At 44.4% G+C, this 20,478-nt stretch overlaps 4 protein-coding genes and 1 non-coding gene across 6 annotated transcripts; 3 read left to right on the forward strand and 2 right to left on the reverse strand.

Annotated features, from left to right (window-relative positions):
• Window positions 1-877: 877 nt before the first annotated feature.
• Window positions 878-4,710, forward strand: LOC103979674 (uncharacterized). Of its 2 annotated transcripts, none has more exons than XM_009395855.3 (2): window positions 878-2,172; window positions 4,073-4,710. In XM_009395855.3, exon 1 carries the CDS (start codon window positions 1,092-1,094, stop codon window positions 2,112-2,114), a length of 1,023 nt encoding a protein of 340 aa, XP_009394130.2. In that variant the 5' UTR covers window positions 878-1,091; the 3' UTR covers window positions 2,115-2,172; window positions 4,073-4,710. The 2 variants fall into 2 exon arrangements, with proteins under 2 accessions (XP_009394130.2, XP_009394122.2); XM_009395847.3 differs by lacking the exon at window positions 4,073-4,710 and adding an exon at window positions 2,459-2,782.
• Window positions 4,711-7,146: 2,436 nt separating this feature from the next.
• Window positions 7,147-11,394, forward strand: LOC135610609 (protein REVEILLE 1-like). The gene is made up of 6 exons (XM_065105332.1): window positions 7,147-7,708; window positions 8,579-8,716; window positions 8,806-8,917; window positions 8,999-9,060; window positions 9,219-9,599; window positions 9,682-11,394. Exons 1-6 carry the CDS (start codon window positions 7,697-7,699, stop codon window positions 10,435-10,437), a joined length of 1,461 nt encoding a protein of 486 aa, XP_064961404.1. The 5' UTR covers window positions 7,147-7,696; the 3' UTR covers window positions 10,438-11,394.
• A 3,712-nt stretch (window positions 11,395-15,106) lies between these two features.
• Window positions 15,107-15,679, forward strand: LOC135610610 (histone H4). Its single transcript, XM_065105338.1, has one exon. The coding sequence runs from the start codon at window positions 15,196-15,198 to the stop codon at window positions 15,505-15,507; it is 312 nt and encodes a 103-aa protein (XP_064961410.1). The 5' UTR covers window positions 15,107-15,195; the 3' UTR covers window positions 15,508-15,679.
• A 142-nt stretch (window positions 15,680-15,821) lies between these two features.
• Window positions 15,822-15,896, reverse strand: TRNAQ-CUG (transfer RNA glutamine (anticodon CUG)). Its single transcript has one exon. It is a non-coding gene; the product is annotated as a tRNA-Gln (tRNA).
• Window positions 15,897-16,721: 825 nt separating this feature from the next.
• Window positions 16,722-18,666, reverse strand: LOC103979655 (glycosyltransferase family 92 protein RCOM_0530710). The gene has a single exon (XM_009395826.3). The coding sequence runs from the start codon at window positions 18,549-18,551 to the stop codon at window positions 16,839-16,841; it is 1,713 nt and encodes a 570-aa protein (XP_009394101.3). The 5' UTR covers window positions 18,552-18,666; the 3' UTR covers window positions 16,722-16,838.
• Window positions 18,667-20,478: the final 1,812 nt, after the last annotated feature.

Below are 20,478 nucleotides of genomic sequence, written 5' to 3' on the forward strand. Positions count from 1 at the left end.
CACAAACTACATGGTGTAGTCATATATGCATGGAACATTTACTTCTACTTGATATTGTGGATACAACCAACTCTTTTGTGGATACAAACAAGCAGTCTGTGGATTTTGTTCCATAAAAGATGTAAATTTTACTGTGCCAGTTAGATGATGTTAGTAATTATTACCCATAAAAATGTAAATAAAATAAAGATAAATCATATAGAATGGTCCTAAGACTGTCACTCTTAACTTTGGCCCTTCATCTTTTGATGAAATTATATTTTGTGATCTCCTGCTCTAATGCATTAGTGAAGGGTAGAAAATTTTTTTTATATAAATAATTTCCCTCTTTTTTTTTTTGTATAAATCGAGATTTGACGCAACGATTAAGTTTTTACTAGCTAGGTTAATTAGTATATTCAAATTTATAGGATGATGATGGTTTTGAAATCTCATTTAATATATTTTTATATCTAAAAACATTGATATGATGATAATGTATGAAACATTATTGTAAGATAATTAAATATATAAAATTTTAGAGGATAATTATTATTAATAGTAATACTATATTATTATTATTATAATCATCATTATTATTAGTACTACTATTACTATTATTTTTTTTCTTAATATTTTCGACATTATTAGGCATTTCATCTCATGTCAACGATTTTTGCCTCCCGTATTGTTGTCTTTATCTTTCGACGAAATATTAGGACAGCTTTGATTCTAATAATTCGGAAAAATATATCCCATCTGTGATTCGTGAACGAAGTCGTCACTCGGGTTGGAGACTCAAATCGTACCCCGAAGCTCGAAAACCATATCACATCCGTCCATAACCATCTTAGCCGTCCATGTCACCGGTCCATCTCTATATATTATCCCAGCAGAGCGAGCGTCATCGGAGGAATCGGTTCCCGTTCCCTTCCCTTTCCTTCCCCGATGTCTTTCGATTTCGATTTCGATCTCGAAATCTAGGGTTAGGGTTACGATGTCTCGTTCTGGCTGATTAGATCGTACGCCTCCTTGGCTTCGACTGCGGGACGATCTACGCTTGTGTGTGGTAGAGGATTTTAGGGGTTTCTTGATTTGTGGCCGGAGAATCGATGAACGATCCGTCGCAGTTGATGAACCGGAGCTTCGGGATCTGGCCGCCGCCGGTGGCGGAGGAGTCCATGGGGTTTCCGAACCCCGTTCCGCCGCCTCCGCCCTTTGCTGCCCCTGGCGGGGTCAAACCGGGTCGGACGAACTGGAAGGCTAAGAAGGCCGCCGACATGCGGAAGAAGGCGGCGACAATCTCTGGTGGAGTAGGAGCAGGTGTCCCCCTTGGCGGCGGTGGCGGAGCCGGCGCTGGTGTCTCCGGCTACAGGCCTCCGACTCTCCACGAGCTCCAGTTCCAGAACCGCGTCAAGGCTCGCAGGTTCTACCCCAAGAAGAAGTTTCTGCGCTCCGCCCCCTTCGCCCCCCGGAACACGACCTCCTTCATCATCCGCGCCAAGAAGTCTGGCGGGATTGCGTCGCTAGTGTCGCCGTGCCCCGTTACGCCGGCGGTCCTCCCGACCCCCAGGTTCTCCCCGACCCGCGAGGACCTCGCCGACATGGTTAAGGAGGAGTGGGGCGTCGACGGCTACGGCTCGATGAAGGGCCTGATCCGCCTCCGATCGCCGAGCGGCCACGAGATCCGGCCCGCCGCCGCCACCGGCGGTGGCGAGGAGGACGTCGAGGACGAAGAGGGGTCGAGCGAGAGCGACGTGGAGGAGCACCTGGAGGTGGAGCGGCGGCTGGACCACGACGTGAGCCGGTTCGAGATGTTGTATCCCGGGGAGGAGCACGGCCTGGAGTCCGCGGCGGACCTGCTTGAGAGCAGGGTCGACGACCAGGACGCGCACATCGCGAGGCTGGAGGAGGAGAACTTGACGCTAAAGGAGCGTATTTTCCTGATGGAGAGGGAGATGGGGGACTTCCGGAGGCGGCTGCAGTTGCTTGAGACTCGGTGCCCCGCGAGGGAGGATACCGATCACAATAACGACGGCAGCAACAAGAAGAACAATGGGGAGGCAGCCCCAGAGAACGAAGACGATGCGGAGGAGTGCTCGGGCGAGAGCAGCGGCAACCCGATGCTGGAGTGACCCGAGAAGCAGCAGAAGGCGAAGGAGATCAGATTACACTGCCGCTGCTGTGCTATGGGTATAGTCTCTCTAACCCATGTGTTTTGACTCCTTTGAATTCATGGAGTAGGTTAATAATGTTGTAGAATTGCATGATAAGAAGTATATATATATATGTGTATTTAGGTACTTGTGTGCTCTTCTTATCTTTGGGGCTTCATTTTATTGGATGCTTTGAATTACTTGTTCTTGATTGATTATGAATCTATTTTTATGATCATTGAATGTGAAATTTCATATGATGATCTCAAGATTGTCAAAGTTGGTCAGATCATACATTGATCGTTGTCTGTGGTTTGAGGTAGTCAAATCTATGGTGATATCGGGTAATGGTCGAGGAAGGGTTGGGTTTAGATGATGGAATGGAGGCACTCTTCAGGACGAGTCGAGCCGAAAGCAAGGCTTCGATGAAGCTTATTTGAATCAGCCAACGGGTGGGCCACAAGGCCCTTAAGCCCAGCCATGTCCGTCACATTGTTGGGCTCAATGGGCTGGGCCTGGGCCCATTATGCATGTGGGTGCCACAGATGGGGCCTCTCTTTGCCACGTGGCCCCTTCTGGCATGTTGTTCCTTTTTTAAAGTAATAATACTGTTTAATAGGTTTCAAAATGGGATACATTCTACTGAACTCAGTGTTGTTTTGTGTAATGATATGTAGCACATGAAATGATGTCTTAGAAAAAGAAAATTCTGATTGGATGAATCAAATCATAAGTTTAATAATTTGTTAGAAAAATAAAATGTTATGTGAAACATAAAAATCATTTAGATAATATTATAAAATTACTTCTTATAATATGATATTTTGATAATGAATAAAAAAATGAAGTATTTTAATATTTTCAACATTTAAATCATCTAATTAGTGAACTTTTTATGATCCAACTGACTGGTTTGGTCAAAGTTTTATAACTAAATCGTCAAAGTCTTTTGTTCGAGCATCATGGTAACTCGAGCCCTTTTTAACTGGACCACATTTAAACCGGTCTGAGGCCGACCCCTATGGGCCTTTCGGGTCTTGACCAAGTCGGCTCATTATCCTTACTTGAGGTTTTTATAGTGTTATTTGTTTCTAACAAAAGATACCACATCACTCTAGGAATCACTTCTACGAGAACATGCAAGTGTACGCGTACAACAGGAATTCCCGTTTCGATTGCACATTGTTGAGTCTCGGAGGATAATATGCGCAAGCATTACTATATCCCAATAACCCAATATTATATATAATGGATAGAGAGATGGGGTAAAAAGATTGAGTTTTCTGTTGATATTCCGATAAAAAAGAAATGTACCAATGAGAGGGGGGACCAAACATAGCAAAAAAAAGAAAGAAAAAAAAAGGAGGAGAAACAAGGTCCCTAATATGTGGCCAAGTTCTCTCTGCACTTAATGTCATGGATTGGTATTAATTCTTTGGCTCTCTTTTTCTTGTTTGAGGCCTACTCTGATATGCCCTCCCACCCCTCCAAAAAAAAAAGGAGCAGATAAAGCTCAATCCCTTCACTGTTGCACCACTTCTTTTATATGGTCAGAATCATTTCCACAAGTGAGCCAATTTTATAATGCCCATCAGATATTTTTATTCTTGTTTCTGGATATTTGTTATTCATCAGAAGTCACTGTTAACAAAACCCAATAAACAGAAAGAGAGACAAAAGAATGATTTGGTGTCTCATCTTTTGTCCACACATGAGAAATGTTGTTTATTTTGCTCTTTATCTGAACTTTTTTTCTCTTGCATCTTCACAGCCACAAAGAAAAGTCATGGTTGCAGCACCATAAGAAACAAACACCAAGTTTGCCTCTACTTGTCATTGTGCCCACTGTCACATGTTGACATCATAGTAAAAGAAATCTGGTTTTAGTTCCATCCATTACTCATAGCAAAATGAATGTTTGAATCTTGTGCACACAGCATTGACAAGTCAATCAAAACATGGCATTAAAAGCACCAAAGAAGAAGAAGAAGATGGACAGCATTGAAGGAGGAAAGGGATCACTTTCACTCAGTCAAAGATTAGCACTCCCCTACTGAACTAAATGCCCTCAAAAACCTGTTTCCTTTCATCTAATGTTGGTTGCCACATATCTAAGCATACTGATGAATGTCAACACAGTCCCTGGCTGCTTTAGAAACACAAAAATAATCCAAGTCTAAAACATGTGGTCAGCTTTTTCTGGTGTTTTCAGCTCACATGTTCTGCCTTAGAGAGAGAGAGAGAGAGATCTTGTCTTTTTCGTATGTATTCTGTGGATGAAAGGTGGCAGCCACTGCAGAAGCCAATGGATGGTGTTGACATGGCATAAAGTGCAGACACCTTTGTCAACTCACATCTTGTGGTCAGAATCCTTTCTCCATCTGTGTCATTTTTAGTGGCTCCATATATTTCTGCAGATATTATTGTCCCTCTTGTGCTTCCATTGTAGCAGTTTGAGTTCCATCGTTTATTGACACTAAAGTTTCCTTCCTTGGGAGACTTGAGATCTGCTTGTTTTGGCATTTGTTCTGTGCCATTATTTCATAGTAAATAATACATCTATTATTTCATATGATCAATTTTGGTTTTCATCTCAAATTGATTTGAAGCGATCTATTTTTTTTTAGAGTTACAATTAGAATAGAGAAAAAGGTTTTAGTTGTGGGAGAGTTCCGTTTGAGGGCAGTAAAAACTCATCTCGTAAGAAAATATTTATTTTATTTTGTATCTTGTTTTATGAAAAAAAATATTTGCATCTCTTATCTTGCTCAAGTCTGATGATGCAATATATATATATATATATATATATATATATATATATATATATATATATATATATATATATATATATATATATTGATTTTTATATTTTAAAAAGTTATATTATTTTCCTATAGTTACGAAAGTCAAACGTCTAAATCCATTTATCCTAACATCATCGATTTTATCAACGAAAATAAAAAAATAAAAGATAAAAAGATAATTTTAACAATCCAATTGGTGGTGACGGATGATGTTGGTAGTAGTGGACAACAACATCGTTGAATCTCGTAGGTGAGTGTTGTGGATGAGGAGAGCGGTAACAAGAGGTGAGGATCGATTTGCATCTATATTGACGTCGACGAAATTGTTGAGTAATGTTGCTTTGCTTTTGCATCTGCATCAGTGTCGATACAGGCGACCCTTTCATCGTTCAACAATTGTGTTGATACCGACGTATATACAGAACGATGAAAGGATCGCTCAATAATTGTGTCGATGTCGACACAGATACAAAGCGATTCTCACATCTCATTGGTACTCTCCTCATCCACAATAGTCATTCACGGGATCTAATAATATCGTTGTCCGCTACCACCAACACTATCCATCACCACCAATTGAAATATTAAAATTATTTTTTTATCTTTTGTTTTTATGTTTTTGTTGATAAAATTGACGACATACTTTTAATTAAAGAAATATCAATATAATTTTTTAAAATATAAAAATTGAAATATTAAAAATAACTAACTACAAGAGGATTCTTGTATAATATGTAATTAGTTCGATGATGCAATATCGGATGATTACTTAGTCAATCATATCTGCCCCATTGATTGCTTAATCTCCTTCTCACCCAAATCAACCATTTCAGAAGAACACGGTTCCTTTGATCCCTTGTTTGAACCAATTGGGCACAGAGAAAGGAATGAGAAGACGACATCCTGTGGCGAAGCAGAGAGCCCCTAAGGCATCGTGACACGTGGCGTCGAGAGGAGTCATCGGTGACGCTGACGCGGCGGAAAAGCGCTCCGGGTCCCGCTCCCCGCCGCTCGGTTCTGATCCACGTTTCGTGGCCGGAGTCGTTACAATCACCTCAACCACGTATTTATTTCCTGTTAGACTCGTCGCAGGAAACCCCCATACCGGGCCTATAGAAGGGCAGCTCCTGTTGTGTTTTTCCTGACGTGGTCCAATGGAAGAGAGGCGTTTGCCGAACCCTGTCGGCGGATCCACACCAACAAACATGTGGCCGAGGATTTTTCCTCCAGGTCAGGTGCGGCCCGATTTCGAGTGGTGGAGACAGCCGAAGCTTTTAATCCGCTTCGACTCCCGACAGGTGGCGGTTAGCGCAGTGGAGGGGTGCCGGTGACGTGGCATAAAGCGCAGATAAAGCTCCTCGCTTTTCATCGTCTCTCCACCTCTCTTTGAATCCCTCGCGGCCATAAATTATTATTATGTCCACCTTTTCTTCTTCGCTTTTCTCTCTCTCTCTCTCTCTCTCTCTCTCTCTCTTCGCTTTTCGTACGTGTGACATTCTGGTTGGCCCCAAACAGAAACTAAACTCTAATTGGGAGTGAAAGGTGTCCCACTCTCCACCCACATCTTTACTCTTCCATTGTGAGCCTTCCGATTTATACACTCCATTTTTTGGTATTTATCCACACTCCTAATCAATTTTTCAGCCATATTTCAACCTCACCATATAATAATAATATTACAAAAATTTCACAAAATTTTAATTTGAGATTTTCCATACCAATCCTTTCGAATTTTGATAATAATATATTTGCTCTTATAAATTTTGATATAGCACATATATATATACACACATTAATATTCTGTTTAATCATGATTAGTGTATCAATATTAGTTAATAAATAATATTAGGATGAATTCATCAGAAAAACCCCTCCTTTTTTATTTTTTCCTTCTTCCATTTATTTGATTTACAGAAATACTTATATATGTTTGGAGCATAATCTGAAAATTTAAGATTATTTTGGTATTACTGAAAGAAAAAAATGGTGCTCTACTAGAAATTTGAATGTGAGGGGTGTTTTCGGGAAGTCGCCCATAATATTAAACTAATTTCCGTAGAAATAAAAGAGAAGGGAATAAAAAGAAGGCGAACGGAAGTCCGCCACGTGTCGGTGGCTTTGTGCGTCCTCGACCACAAGAACGGGGTGGTTTCTGGTATTTCCCACGGCGGAAAGGGCAAGCCCTGCCCCACGCCGACGTGGCAATCTCCTCTGGATATTTAGGGAGCGACTTCTCCCCCATCTTCCTCCTTCATTCCCATCGATCCCGATCGAGCTCGGCGTTCTATGCCCTGCTGTTCCCTTGCTCCAGATCCGTTCTCCATGGCCAAAGTTCTCTTCTAGCTCGGACTCCCGCGGTGCTTGTTCCTCGGTTGAAGCTCCCGTCGGTGTTCTCTCTTTCTTTCGAGGGCTTCTCGATCGTAGGCTCCAACTTTCGCAGGAATCTCCCTTCCTTCCCTTCTTTTCTGTTGCTGATCGGGTTGGTGCCTCATGGAGTTCTGGTGCAGTAGACGGTCTGGTTCTTGATTTGTCTCCTGTTTGTTTCTTTTCTTCCCCCTCGCCCCTCTCAAAGAGTTCAAAGGGGAAAGGAAGTGATTAGCTGTTTCTTGAGGTCTATGTTGTTTGTAAGCGACTCTTGGTGAGTTGGAGGTAGGGAGTCATCCAAGTTGTTGTCTCAAAGAAAAGGAGAGTAACCAGAGAAGGGAGAAAAGGGGTGGAGGAAATTTCCTGGAGGGACTTCTGCAGCACTTGATCTCGATGGACATGAAGGTGTGTGTCTCTGATTTCTTGATCTAGTTGTTTTCTCTATCCAATTTCTGTTTATGGAATTGAAATATGTTGGTTTCTGCTTGGGGTCTTTGTTATTTGTATTAGTTGCCTTTTGATGCTTTGACATAGCTCACTCACTGATTATAAAGCATAATCTACCAAAGAGATAGCTTTGTCTGTCCAAAAAGATTTTGGTGGTTTCCAACTTTTGGTAACCAGTTTCTTGCCATTTTTAGTTTATCAAATCACATTAAGAGCAAGATATGATATTCAGGGGAGGTTTCCCTTCAAGAAAAATAAAAAGCTGCGATTTTTTTTTCTTTCTTGTGTTGTTGTGATTGGTTGTCATAGTCATTGTTGTGAAGAACTTTATGGAATTGAACACCAACCCTGCTTTTTTGCACATATAGGGAGGAGGAATATGCAAGAGTGAATGTTGAGGTGTATTTGACTTTGACCAATTGTAACTTTATTTGATCTTGAAATTGGTTATTGGGAAGAGATTTCTTTTGTTTGTTATAACAACTGAGAACAATTCTCTAAGAATTGGTAGGCAGTGGAGGACAAGTGAACAAGCATCTAACAACCATGAGGTTTGGGAAGGTCAAGATGGCATGCAACACTAATCATGCATGACAGATTTTGCTTTTGGATACAGTGATGCTTTATTCTCAGTGAATCAACTTTGCCGCTATATCGATGCCTCATGATAATCTAATCTTCTAGTGATACTAAATGATACATGAGGAGTTAGATAGATAATATCTTCTAGTGATACTAAATGATACATGAGGAGTTAGATAGATAATATGGTGGTTCCAAGATTGCAAAGAACTTACAGCTATAATTCTTTTTTTTGTTGAATACCAGGACAAGCTCGTTCCGTCTGTCAATGGCATCTGTATGCCAAACAAGCGAAATAAGCGGCTATATGTTCACATTAGACCATCCATTGATCAAGCTCAGTTGAAGGAGTTTGCTTCATCAACAAAGGAGCTGCCTATTAGGGTATTTTTCTCCCATAAAAAACTTTAATACTGTTATAATATTCTTCTGTTTAGCGAGATTCTTAATGGAAAGTGATCCTCGTTCACTAGGTGAGGAAACCTTACACGATAACAAAGCAGAGAGAAAGGTGGACAGAAGAAGAGCATGAAAAGTTTCTGGAAGCTATAAAACTCCATGGCCGTGTTTGGCATCGAATACAAGGTGCTTCATCGGCAGTAATCACTTATCTTGACATTAGGCTCTAAACCTTTGTTCTTGTTCTGATTAAGAGTCTTCCTGCAGAACATATTGGTACCAAATCTGCCATTCAGATCAGAAGTCATGCACAGAAGTTTTTCTCAAAGGTGAACTTATTTTTCCTCCAGTTATTATTTCTCTTCCATCATCTGTTCCTCCAGTAATTATTTATTCATTATGATGGGTATCAAGACTATCCCTATGTGGCTTTTTTCCCACAGAATTAGTGAACAACATTTCTGATTTCGGTTGCCTTGTAATATAGGTTGACCGCAACTGGGGTACAGGAAATGCGATTGAGATTCCTCCTCCTCGACCAAAGCGAAAGCCGTTGCACCCGTATCCTCGTAAGCTGGAGAATTTATGCACAACCAGAGTTCCAGATACGAAGCGACCGGAACAATCTTCTTCACCAATTCCATCTTTCTCTGAACAAGAGAGTGGATCACCTGTATCAGTCTTGTCTGCAGTTGGATCAGAAACATCACCATTGTCATCTGTGGTTGGATCAGATCCAGTAGAATTGTCACTGAGTGAACCAGAGAATAGATGTTGCTCGCCTACCTCATCTGTGGAAGGAGAGGAAAGAATTTTGTCCAAAGATCCAGCATCTAATGGTTCAAATAAACTAGATAAATCTCCACTGGTACATTCTTTAATCCTTAATTATTTATTTATGAAGATAAATTAAAATCATTAGTATTGAATTGCTGTATTCCATGTTGCAGGAGTTATATTTGGGTTCGCAAGATCAGATCCATCCTAAAGAATGTTCACCGGTGGAACCACAACTGACTAGTCTGAAACTCTTTGGAAGAACAGTCTTGGTAGCCAATTCTCAGAAAACATGCTCTTCTGATGATGGAAATTCTCAGAAAACATGCTCTTCTGATGATGGAAATGCCACACGATGTTTCATGTCGTTGCCAAGTGCTGATGTTGGCTCTCATGAAGAGAAAATTGACACAGATATGCAGAATCAAGCTCCAGGATTGGGACAATTTCTGCCACATGAATATACAAGTGGGAAAACAGGCAGAATTCCGTGCGATGTTGCTGCACTGTCTATGTACTACTTTTTGGCCCCAGATGGCGTTCAAAAGAACTCAGCTGATGAAATGGTTGCTCCAATGCCTTTCTGGCCGACATTCTATGGAAGTCTACCTATCTCATTCACCAACCAACTGAACACGAGGTTGAAACAGGATCTGCCTCAAACCAGTACTGAAGCCCCTTCTCAAACAATTGCCATGGAAGAAGGTTCCTCGGTTGGTTCCAATTCACCTTCTGCTTGGAATGAGAGCATAATGGATGACGGTAACCACACTGCAGTAGGCTCTGAAGGTTCAGCATTTCCAAAGGAGCCCATGCGTGCCTTCAAGCTAAGGCCGAGCGAGAACTCAGCTTTCATTAGCGTCAAAGCAAGCAAGATCAAGTCCACGAGGGGTTTTGTGCCCTATGAAAGATGTAAAATTGGAAAATAAGCACAGGATTACTCCGAGATGAACAATGGAGACAGTTGAGCTATGAATGTGCTTGTAGAGACCTTTAACCTTGTATGCTTCTCGTGCAGTCTGCACAGATGTTTGTACATCACGTGAATTGTATCTCATATATACTCTCACAGATAGGCTGACAGATGCTGTAAGATACAATCTCAGCTTCCTTTTTGTATCTAATATCAGGTAATTTCTGTTGGAAACTTTATCCTGTAATTTTTATCATTTCTTTCATAGGCTGTCATTCTTGTGCAGACATCCCTTCTGTTACCTGTTGGATTTTTGTGGCTTGCAAATTCATCAACTCTTTATCCTGTGTTTTGTCAAGTCAGACTGAGATCCACTAGTAAGAATCTGTTGAATAAGCATACATGCAGTCAGTGTGAGACAGTTGTTCTCACTCTTCATCATCTGCTGGAACAAATAAGCTTGTTGTTCACATTTTTCCTGAGTCCATGATCCATGTAAAGAATAGGAAATCATTTGTCTCAATTCTAAGCTTACCACACATTACCACCATCTCATTTGCAGCCAGCCACAGGTGTTGAAGAAGGAACTCAAAAGAACTAGTGCACACTTATATGTTTATCAACACAAAGCAGTATTTAAGAATTGTGAATTCTGCCATAATCACAATTTTTGAACCAAAACCTGAACTTGTCACCTCTAACAGCAGCAACATCGTTCTTTTTTTTTACATTTGTACAGTGCTGATGGTTCAATTGACTACTCAAAAGAGAATACATGACATATGTCATTGAAATTTTGCTAGTTCTTATACCACAGTTAGTATGCTCAGTACTATCAGTCAGTACAACTGTACCCATCAATATGATTGTTGTCAGTCCCCAAATCATGTCGCATTGGGCCTGACAGATGATGTTATGACAAGGAGACATGGAGAAAGGAGTCAGGATTCTACAGGCTATTATCCATCCAACAGAATGGAATGTCCAGATCAGGCTCAATCCCTTGAATGTAAATCAGCTTAGGTTTACTTGACTGCTGGCTTCTGGATGATGTTTCTTTGACAAAGTTTCTTGCTGTGTTGATGGGTTTGAATCTTCAAACTGGAATCAGCTGTGCTTTCATTCAAGAGTTCATGATATTTATTAGGAGTTGATGACCAAAGACTACTTCTGATGGCATTCTTCATCGTCGTGTGATAGCCTGCATCATTCAGTTGTTAATTTCACTGAAATAACTCTAAAAATTTGCAGCATTAGAGGAGAAACTAAAGCATACACAAACTTCAAATGCTAACCAATCGCCAGAAGAAGCACAGCTATTTACTATTTGGAGATAACGACACTCGAAGCCCACTATAAAAGGCACCTCAAGTACATTCCCAAGGACACAATCTTTTCTGTTGGAAAGCTAGTTGAATCATCTGAATCAACTACTACCTTAGGCATCAAAGGGACCTTATCGGAAGAAACTAAAGCATACACAAACTTCAAATGCTAACCAATAGCCAGAAGAAGCACAGCTATTTACTATTTGCAGTAGTACCACTCTTTCAGTGAGGATATATTAGTATTACCATAGCAGAAAAAACAAAAAACTATTGCTTTTGAGTTAGATAATCTATTTTATCAAATAAGATCAAGATTATTTAATCATAATTTAATCAAAATCTATCACCTCGACATTAAGTGGTCGACACCTCGACATCAAGTGGTTGATACTGTATGGAAATCTAGGAACGACATCACATGCGCAGCGGAAAAAAAAAAAAACAAACACCCCAAATTTCCCAAAAAGATGTTTATTGTCGTGCGAAGATTGGTGCGTAAAATCTACGAAACTGAAACCACGCGTGAGATAGTTGTATTACTTAAGGAGATCATATATTCCTAAATCCCTGCAGATCTGTAAGAGGGGATGAAGGAGGTCAAGCGTCCTCTCTATCGGAAGAAAGGGAATACGTCGCATGTGTTGTGAAAAGATTATTACTTACCCCAAGGCAATTAGTTCTATCTCAGTGTAAGAAAATCATTCATTCTCAATGCAGTGTTAATAACAAAGTTTGTACATTGATTATAGACAATGAAAGTTATGACAACATTATATCCAAATCACTGGCGAGGCACCTAAAATTACAGACAGAGACTCATCCAACACTATACAAGCTAGGGTGGATTAAAGAAGGCCCAATTGTCACCGTAACTGAGAATTGTAGAGTTCTTTTCTCAATTGAGAAAAGTTACAAGGAGGAAGTTATACATGAGGTAGTTGACATGGATGCGTGCCATGTACTACTTGGAAGACCATGGTAGTATGATGTGAATGCACCATGGTAGTATGATGTGAATGCAACCCACGCTAGAAGAAAGAATGATTATGTGTTCTAGTGGAATGGAAAGAAGATTGTCATTCTATCGACTAACAAAAAGGAAGATGAAACCAACACTTCTAAAGTAGAGGGGAAGTCTCTCTTATCTATTTCCAACTCTGTGCAAGAATTCATTACCAATTCTAAAGAAACAAGAGTATGCTATGCTCTTATTGTAAAGGAAGAAAAGTCACCCGAAGCAAAGATTTCAAACGAACTAAGATCGATATTGGAAGAATTCAAAGAGATCACCCCTGAAGAGTTACCAGATGAACTTCCACCCATAAGAGATATTCAGTACCAAATTGATTTGACTCTAGGAGCAAGTCTACCAAATTTACCTCACTACCGGATGAACCCAAAAGAGAATGAGATGCTGAGGGAGAAGGTAGAAAAGTTGATACAAAAGAGATATTAAAAAAAGTATGAGCCAAAGTGCAGTCCTAACTTTGTTGACACCTAAGAAGTTGGAAGCTAGTAATGCCAAGTACAATAAAGCAATTGATAAGCATAGGAGAGAGAATATATTCAAGAAAGAAGATGCGGTTTTGGTGCATTTGCAAAAAAAGAGATTTCCCATATGCACTTACAACAAATTGAATCCGAAGATATATGGTCCCTACAAGGTCTTAAAGAAAATCAATAACAATGCTTATGTAATTGATTTACTAGATGATTGGGGGATCTCAAAGACCTTCAATGTTGCAGACTTACATAACTACTTTTCAAATGAGAATCCATTTTATCCAAACATAAACTCGAGGACGAGTTTTTTTACAAGTGGCGAGGATGAATGCAAAACAAGCAGAAGAAGACTATTTTCAAAGAACAAGCTACCCACTTATCACTTTTATTTATCCCACATTGTTAATTTTTATGTTTTATATTTCTTTCAATAGTCCCACATTGTTAGTTAGTTAGTTTTGAAGGCCTAGAACTAATATAAATAAATGCCTCTTCTAAGCCTATGAAATCATAAAAAAGAAATATTTTCAAGTATTGTGAAGGTTTCTCCACCATAAGGAGTTGATTTTCCTCATCAGGTCAGTTGTTAGAATCTTTTCTAGTAGTAATTTCTTATTTTTGTTTCTGTCCTGCATCAACCTTGGATCTTTTGTCGCGTAAGCGTTCAGTGCTTGCGAAGTTTATGCTTGTAATTTGCATTGTTTATCAAGTGTTTATTAAAATGTCTACTTATGGAATCCCGAATTAAATGCTTCTGCTAACTCGTCCTCTTTTTTATTGGTCCTTAAGGGGATCCAAAAAGGTTTCGGATAGGCTGACTCTTTGCGGATGGACATGCAAGGGCATCGACTTAGACAAAATTAGCTAAGTTCGTGATACAACAATTACCAATACATAATTTTCATACATTGCTATAATTTTGTCTATTAATATAAATCAAGCCAATTTAGATACTCTATGATCATCACAAATCTAACTTTTATCAACCATTGGCAAAAGATACTTATTTATAAAAGTTACATAGATCATTCAAGTCACAGTAAGTTAAAAATCAAAAGAACATATATATTTCCACTATTCAATGTGTTTAGAAACCTTATGCAAATGATACGAAGGGCTTCGTATCTGACATCAACATAAAGAAATTGCAGGTGATACATGAATCCTAATATATGCTTAAGTACCAATCCTGCAAGTTTTGGTGTCGGACATGGACACGACTAGAGCACTCATATCAATAAATTAAAGGTTCACATTACAAGAAACAATCTATGGAACCATACCGACCACATATGAGATCGGAACGCGAAGCAAAGGCAATCGACGGCTTCAAATTTAGGGTTATAAACTACATGGAGATTAGAAATCAACGATGGACGAAACTACATACAGACGAGCAAAGCTGTACTTGTGGATTGGCGGACGTGTTTCCTAGTATTCGGAGGATAAAACGAGGAGATCAGGAGGGTGGGTGGTACCTCGGATTCGTGGAGGTGGATATGCAGGGTAGAAGCCTCCTCTCCACACGCCATAGCTATTCATGTCTCCGCCGTCTTCTTCGTCTTCGCCTCTCCCTCCGCTTCCTCTTAAGGCTTCGTCATATTGGGCCGGCCCAAGAAGACGTGGCTATAGGCCTTTTATGGGCTTCGAACGAGATCAAGGGAGCCACACCTTCCGCACGTGCGAACCATGGAAGCACACCAGTTCCGCTCACCTGCCACGTCACCCATCCTAGACAAACGAATAGAACGCATCGCAGCCGTCAATGTGAGATCCAACAGCGGAACGATACACTCCCACGGATCGACCCCTGCCCGCGCCCCAAACTCCCTCTTCTATAAATACCGTCCGCCTTTGCCGCAATCGGGTCAAAGACTTCCGTCCGCCGTCACCTTTACCTCTTCTCCAAGCGTTCTCTTTTGGATCGATCGATTGTGGGCGCAATGTCCGGCCGCGGAAAGGGAGGCAAGGGTCTCGGCAAGGGCGGGGCGAAGCGTCACCGAAAAGTTCTCCGCGACAACATCCAGGGCATCACCAAGCCGGCCATCCGCCGCCTTGCCCGCCGTGGTGGTGTCAAGCGCATCAGTGGCCTTATCTACGAGGAGACCCGCGGCGTCCTCAAGATCTTCCTCGAGAACGTCATCCGAGATGCCGTCACGTACACGGAGCACGCCCGCCGGAAGACCGTCACCGCCATGGACGTCGTCTACGCTCTTAAGCGCCAGGGCCGTACTCTCTACGGGTTCGGTGGTTGAGCTGTCCCTTTTCGAGTGCCGCCGTCGACGTCGGCGGCGGGGTTTGGGGCCGTGGGCTAGCTGGGGTTAGGGTTCCTCTTCTGGTTGGATTTCTGAAGAAGATGTGTTTAGATAGTAAGTTCGGAATATTGCCTTCTGCAATTGAGAATCTGAACGATCTAACTTCATCGAATTTTACTGGGTGATTCATGTTTTAGTTAATTTGACGGAAATATCTCACGGAAGGGCAAAGGGAGGTTGATTCATTATAAATACATATGAAATGTAGATGTAATTAAAAAGGGTTTAAAATTAATAATGTAAAACATCTTCAGTGTTGAGAGTGGGATTTGAACCCACGCCCTTTCGGACCAGAACCTTGCGCCTTAGACCAACTCGGCCATCTCAACGTTATGATATTGATAATATTATCTTATATTTCAATCTCTTGTCATGGAGTCTATATCTATCATAATAAATCAAGTTAAAAAAAATGTGATCCTTGTCTTTACTAACTAGAATTTTCTATTTTACAATTCAAATCTTGTCATTGAAAATTGAAATGCTTAGAACAAGGAGTTGTCTCCCTCTACTTTACAATTCAAGTAATAGCTTGGACTTGAATAAGGTGTAAACAAGGAGTTCACCCATGCAATTTATTGTTTGAGATGAAAAATATAGAGCCTCACCTACTCATGGAAGATCCTCAACTCATATGGTTCTTATGGTGAAGGTGGAGGTGTTATATATATATATATATGTATTGTGTCTGTGTGTGTATTGCTGGCCAACTTTATTAAAATGTATGAAAGGTAGCCACTGTATTAGAATGGTGAGAAAAAGCTTGTTATTTTTTCTAGGAAAAGTTACCTATCCATGCGGTACCAGCTTTCCCACCCGTTCGGTGGCTGGGAAACCAGCGTGGGACCCGCGTAAGACGGTGATGTAAATAGACGGTAGAAAATAAAAAAGAATGGAGAATAGGGGAATCAAAATTGACTATCGTGATGCACGTCACAAAGAACGGATGGTCAACGCGGGCACGTTTAGACTCCCACAAGTCTTCGGTCAGACCAAACGCGGCAAGCCAGCTTGTCCGATGCGGGAATCAGACGTGTCCCAATGTCTACGTTTCACCTAATGGCATTCTTTAACCGCCTCTTGATGCTGCCGATCTTGACATTGTAGAAACATCCGTCTCCGTTCCGTGGAACTTTCGATCGAGTCAAATCATATCACCGGCCACATATACATATAGGTTTGAGTATCCAATGTCCATATAAACTATATGAATTTAAAAGAAAAACACAGAACGAATTAAAAAAATCATATTTATAAAAGAAAACAAAATTCTAGTGTTGCCAGACCATTCGGTGTGCCCCACCGGGGCCCGCTGCGCTGAACCACTTGTGAGTCGCATCTCTGACGAGGGTGTCGTTCACATCGCAGAACATCCCGGCCCAACCCCTGGGCTCGATCGGCTCCGACCCAAGGCCGGGCGCCCGATCCCTCGACCCCAGGTTGGTCGTCTCCTTCCAGTCGGCGACGTAGGTCGACACCCGCCGGCGGAACTTGGCCTTGAACTCGTCCCACGCTTGGTACTTGTAGTGGTTCACCCGGGCCTGCCCTGCCGCCGCCCACCGCGTCCTGAACCCCTCCCTCAGCCTGAAGTGGTGGACCGAGTTGACCAGCGAGTGGGCGACCGCGTCGAGCCGCACCACCGACTTGTGCCGCTGCTCCTTCCGCCGCCGGCACGTGTACCCCTGGGTGACCCCGAGGCGGGGGTGGGCTCGGTGGCCCGATGGCCCGAACTCCAGGCATCGGATGGAGACCTGCCCCACCTCCGGCTCGACTGCCAGGAGCGAGCCCATCATGGATCGGTCGGGGCGATCGGAGTCAGCCCAGGCCGGGGAGAAGACGAACTCGTCAACGTCGAGGAACGCCATCCACTCGCAGGCGTCCCGGTTTGCCGCCGCGCAGTGGGAGAGCCCGGCCTCCTGCGTCTTCGGCCACGGCCAGTAGCGAGTGGTCACGTTGAACCCTTCTGAGCCGAGTCGACTCACCGCCGCGTCCAACTCGTCCACGCTCCCGTTGTCGTACAGGAAGAAGCGCCCGACGCCGACACCGGCGTGGTACGCCACCCACTCCGGGAGGAACTTGGCGACGTTGTAGACCATCGTGCAGGCGCAGACTCGTGCGCGGCCCGGCAATGCCTTGCTGTCGGTCTCTTGGACGCGTGGCGTGCGGTAGCTGGCCACAGTCGGGATCGGCGCCGCCTCGGGTTCGGTCGCGAGGGACACCCGCATAGGCACGGCACTTGACAAGTCGGCGGCGGGTGGGTGGGGGCAGCGGAAGACCTCCTGGGCGGAGGAAGTGGCGATGGTCCAGGCAACGGGACCTCCTCCAGAGACGGGGGAGAAGACGCAGCGGAGGCCCGCGGCGGGGCGGCCGATTCCCTGCCGGTGGTTGACGCTCTTGGCGAACACGATGACGTCGTGGGCTGTGGAGAGCGACTCGTAGGTGAGCCGTGTTGACCAACGGATCATCTCTCGCGGTGGGTCCTCCTGGCCGCGAGACGGAGCGGCCGCGGAGGTGGCTCCGGAGAGGCGCGGGGTGTAGAAGGGACGGACGCGGCGAACACTATTCGGGAGGGAGCAGCGGAAGGAGGAAGGGCCGGCGGGGAGGGCTGGGGAGGTGGCGCCCGTATGGAAGAGGCAAAAGAGCTTGGCGCCACCGGCTGCGGCAGAGGAACTATTAAGAGGGAGGAGGAGAAGCACCTCCCAGTCAGGGAGGAGGACGGAATCCATGGGAAGCGGGGATTGGAGGCGGCGGAGGGATGCGGGGAGCTCGTGGACGGCATGGTTCATTAGGCGGTCGATGGGCTGCGTCAGGGTGGCGGGGTTAAGTGCGGCGGGTGGGAGGAAGTCGCGGGAGACATGGAAGGAGAAGGAGGCAGCGAGGAGGACGAAGACGCCGATTGATAGCAGCGACGTCGTGAGCTTCCGCCGCATCGTTGCGCTAACGGAATCAGAAGGCGAGGAAGAGGGGCCGGGTAGACATACCATCGAGGTTTCCACGCCACAACATTACTAATAGAAATACGATTAGAAGACTGGTGATACTCGTGGGTCCCTCGGTGGACCCACTCACGACGTTCCTTAAGGAAGCTAATTAGGGAGCTTAACGGAGATTAGTGGTGAATTAGGGTGCTTAATGTCTGATTTCGGTCAACGATCAACAGAAGTAGAATCATATTTCATATTCGAAAGATGACATTATTACTCTTACTTGGGAAGGCGAGAGCCATCCTAAGAGTTCCAAGTAACCAAAAGACAAGGAGAACATAGTACGAGTACTGTGCATGTTGTTATTCTTATTACACCAGGATAACAGTGTCATGCTCATTTGAGGACGACGGCCAACCCAAAGGAATAGAAGTTGGGCTCGCTCCCGGCAACCATTACAGTAACTAGGGAGCACTGTTGCCAGCAGAAGACGAGCTTGCGCTGCCGGTGTCGGACGATGACACTGGCGGCAAATTCAAATCCACCCGATGCTCCCGCCGTCTCCTCTTACTACTTCTCGAAGTCCCCTCGACCGCTACCCCTGACGCCGTAGGTGCCTCCGCTGCACCTTCTTCTCCCTCCGCCTCGTCCGCCTGTTCCTTGGCCCAAGACGTCTCCCCGCCGCTTCTCCCTGGATGTTGCTCTTTCCTCTTGGAGCCGCCCCTTGTTACTTCCTTGGCTATTGCGTAGCAGCCTTTCCGGTTCCTGTGGCTCGCACGGTGGCCGCCGAGTGCCTGCCCGGTGTCGAACTCTTGCTTGCACCCGTTGCAAACGTACTTCCTCTGCTGCGCTATCCCCGCGCCGGATAGCAGGAGCAAGGAGTTCGCGGCCTCTTGCTCGAACCCCGGACGCATAGACGGCGGGACGGCCCCGCGCCACTTCCGCGCCGGGTGAGATCTCATGTGGCCGTGCAGGGACTTGGCGGACCCAAATGTCCTGCCGCAGACGTGGCATTGGTGCGGAGCGAGAGCGGGGGCAGTGTCCCTCTGCCACCCGCTCAGGTGGGGGGGAGGACGAAGGATATCCAAAGGGGGCAACCGGTCAGGTGGGATATCAAGGCCATCTTTTTCCTCCTCTTCTTCTGCCTCCTCCTCCGGGAATACGGGGTCGGCGTCGACAGTGTGAGTCCGCTTGAGGCGGGACGGGTCGTTGCCGTCATCATCACCGCCTGCGCCACCATCATCAGCGGCAGCGAGGCCGCCGCTACCAGAACGGTGGGGTGGTGGAACAGGGGCATGCGCAGCGCTCATCGGAGTTGTACGGGCCGATGGAGTTGGTTTCAGACGAGGGAGCAAGCATAGCGCACCGAACCGATGCGTCGCACGGGGAAGCGCTGCGTTCCGTTGGCGGTTGGTTTGCACGGTTTCAGAGAAAGACAATTGTAATGATACATGCCCTTTTTCAGGCACGGTGAATTCTTGTCATCTTATTGTAAGCTACCTTGTGATAACCATGACTTTAACATAGCATACCCAAAGGCGGAAGCGGAGAAGAGGCGGAGCTGCGATGGCGCTGACGTGCGGCACCAGGAGAGGGAGGCGAACTGGCGGCAGCGAAGGTGGTGGCGGTGGTGCAGGGGAGGGGATCCGAGTTGGGAAGGGAGAGAGCCGAGCCTCGAGGCCATTGGAGATCCTCTCTGCCTTTGCTCTCTCTTATTGGAGGAGCAACTCGTTGTTCGAGTTTGCTCGTTGCTTTCGCTTCTCGGAGTCCCGCATGTAACGGAACGGAGGCGAGCGTGGAGAGTGGAATGTGGCAGAGGAAAGTAACTCTTTGATCTCAATACCGCCACGCCGAACTCGATCGGATCCTCTCCTTAAGAGTGTTTGATATAATGTGTGTGTGAACTGTTATTGTTTGGCGGTAACGCGAGGCAAAAGGTTGGTAAAAGAAGACTCGGGTCATCTCATTCGAAGTGGCCTTTGAATTA

The sequence above is a fragment of the Musa acuminata genome, chromosome BXJ2-4 (assembly GCF_036884655.1).
Source record: "Musa acuminata AAA Group cultivar baxijiao chromosome BXJ2-4, Cavendish_Baxijiao_AAA, whole genome shotgun sequence".
NCBI classification, from domain to species: domain Eukaryota; kingdom Viridiplantae; phylum Streptophyta; class Magnoliopsida; order Zingiberales; family Musaceae; genus Musa; species Musa acuminata.

Bases quoted from the DNA above. Each gene is read 5' to 3' on its own strand.
- LOC103979655 (XM_009395826.3), bottom strand. From the start codon at position 18,551: ATGGTATGTCTACCCGGCCCCTCTTCCTCGCCTTCTGATTCCGTTAGC.
- LOC103979674 (XM_009395855.3), top strand. From the start codon at position 1,092: ATGAACGATCCGTCGCAGTTGATGAACCGGAGCTTCGGGATCTGGCCG.
- LOC135610609 (XM_065105332.1), top strand. The intron at 8,717-8,805 runs GTATTTTTCTCC...CTCGTTCACTAG, and splicing joins CAAAGGAGCTGCCTATTAGG to GTGAGGAAACCTTACACGAT. The intron at 9,600-9,681 runs GTACATTCTTTA...TCCATGTTGCAG, and splicing joins AACTAGATAAATCTCCACTG to GAGTTATATTTGGGTTCGCA.
- LOC135610610 (XM_065105338.1), top strand. From the start codon at position 15,196: ATGTCCGGCCGCGGAAAGGGAGGCAAGGGTCTCGGCAAGGGCGGGGCG.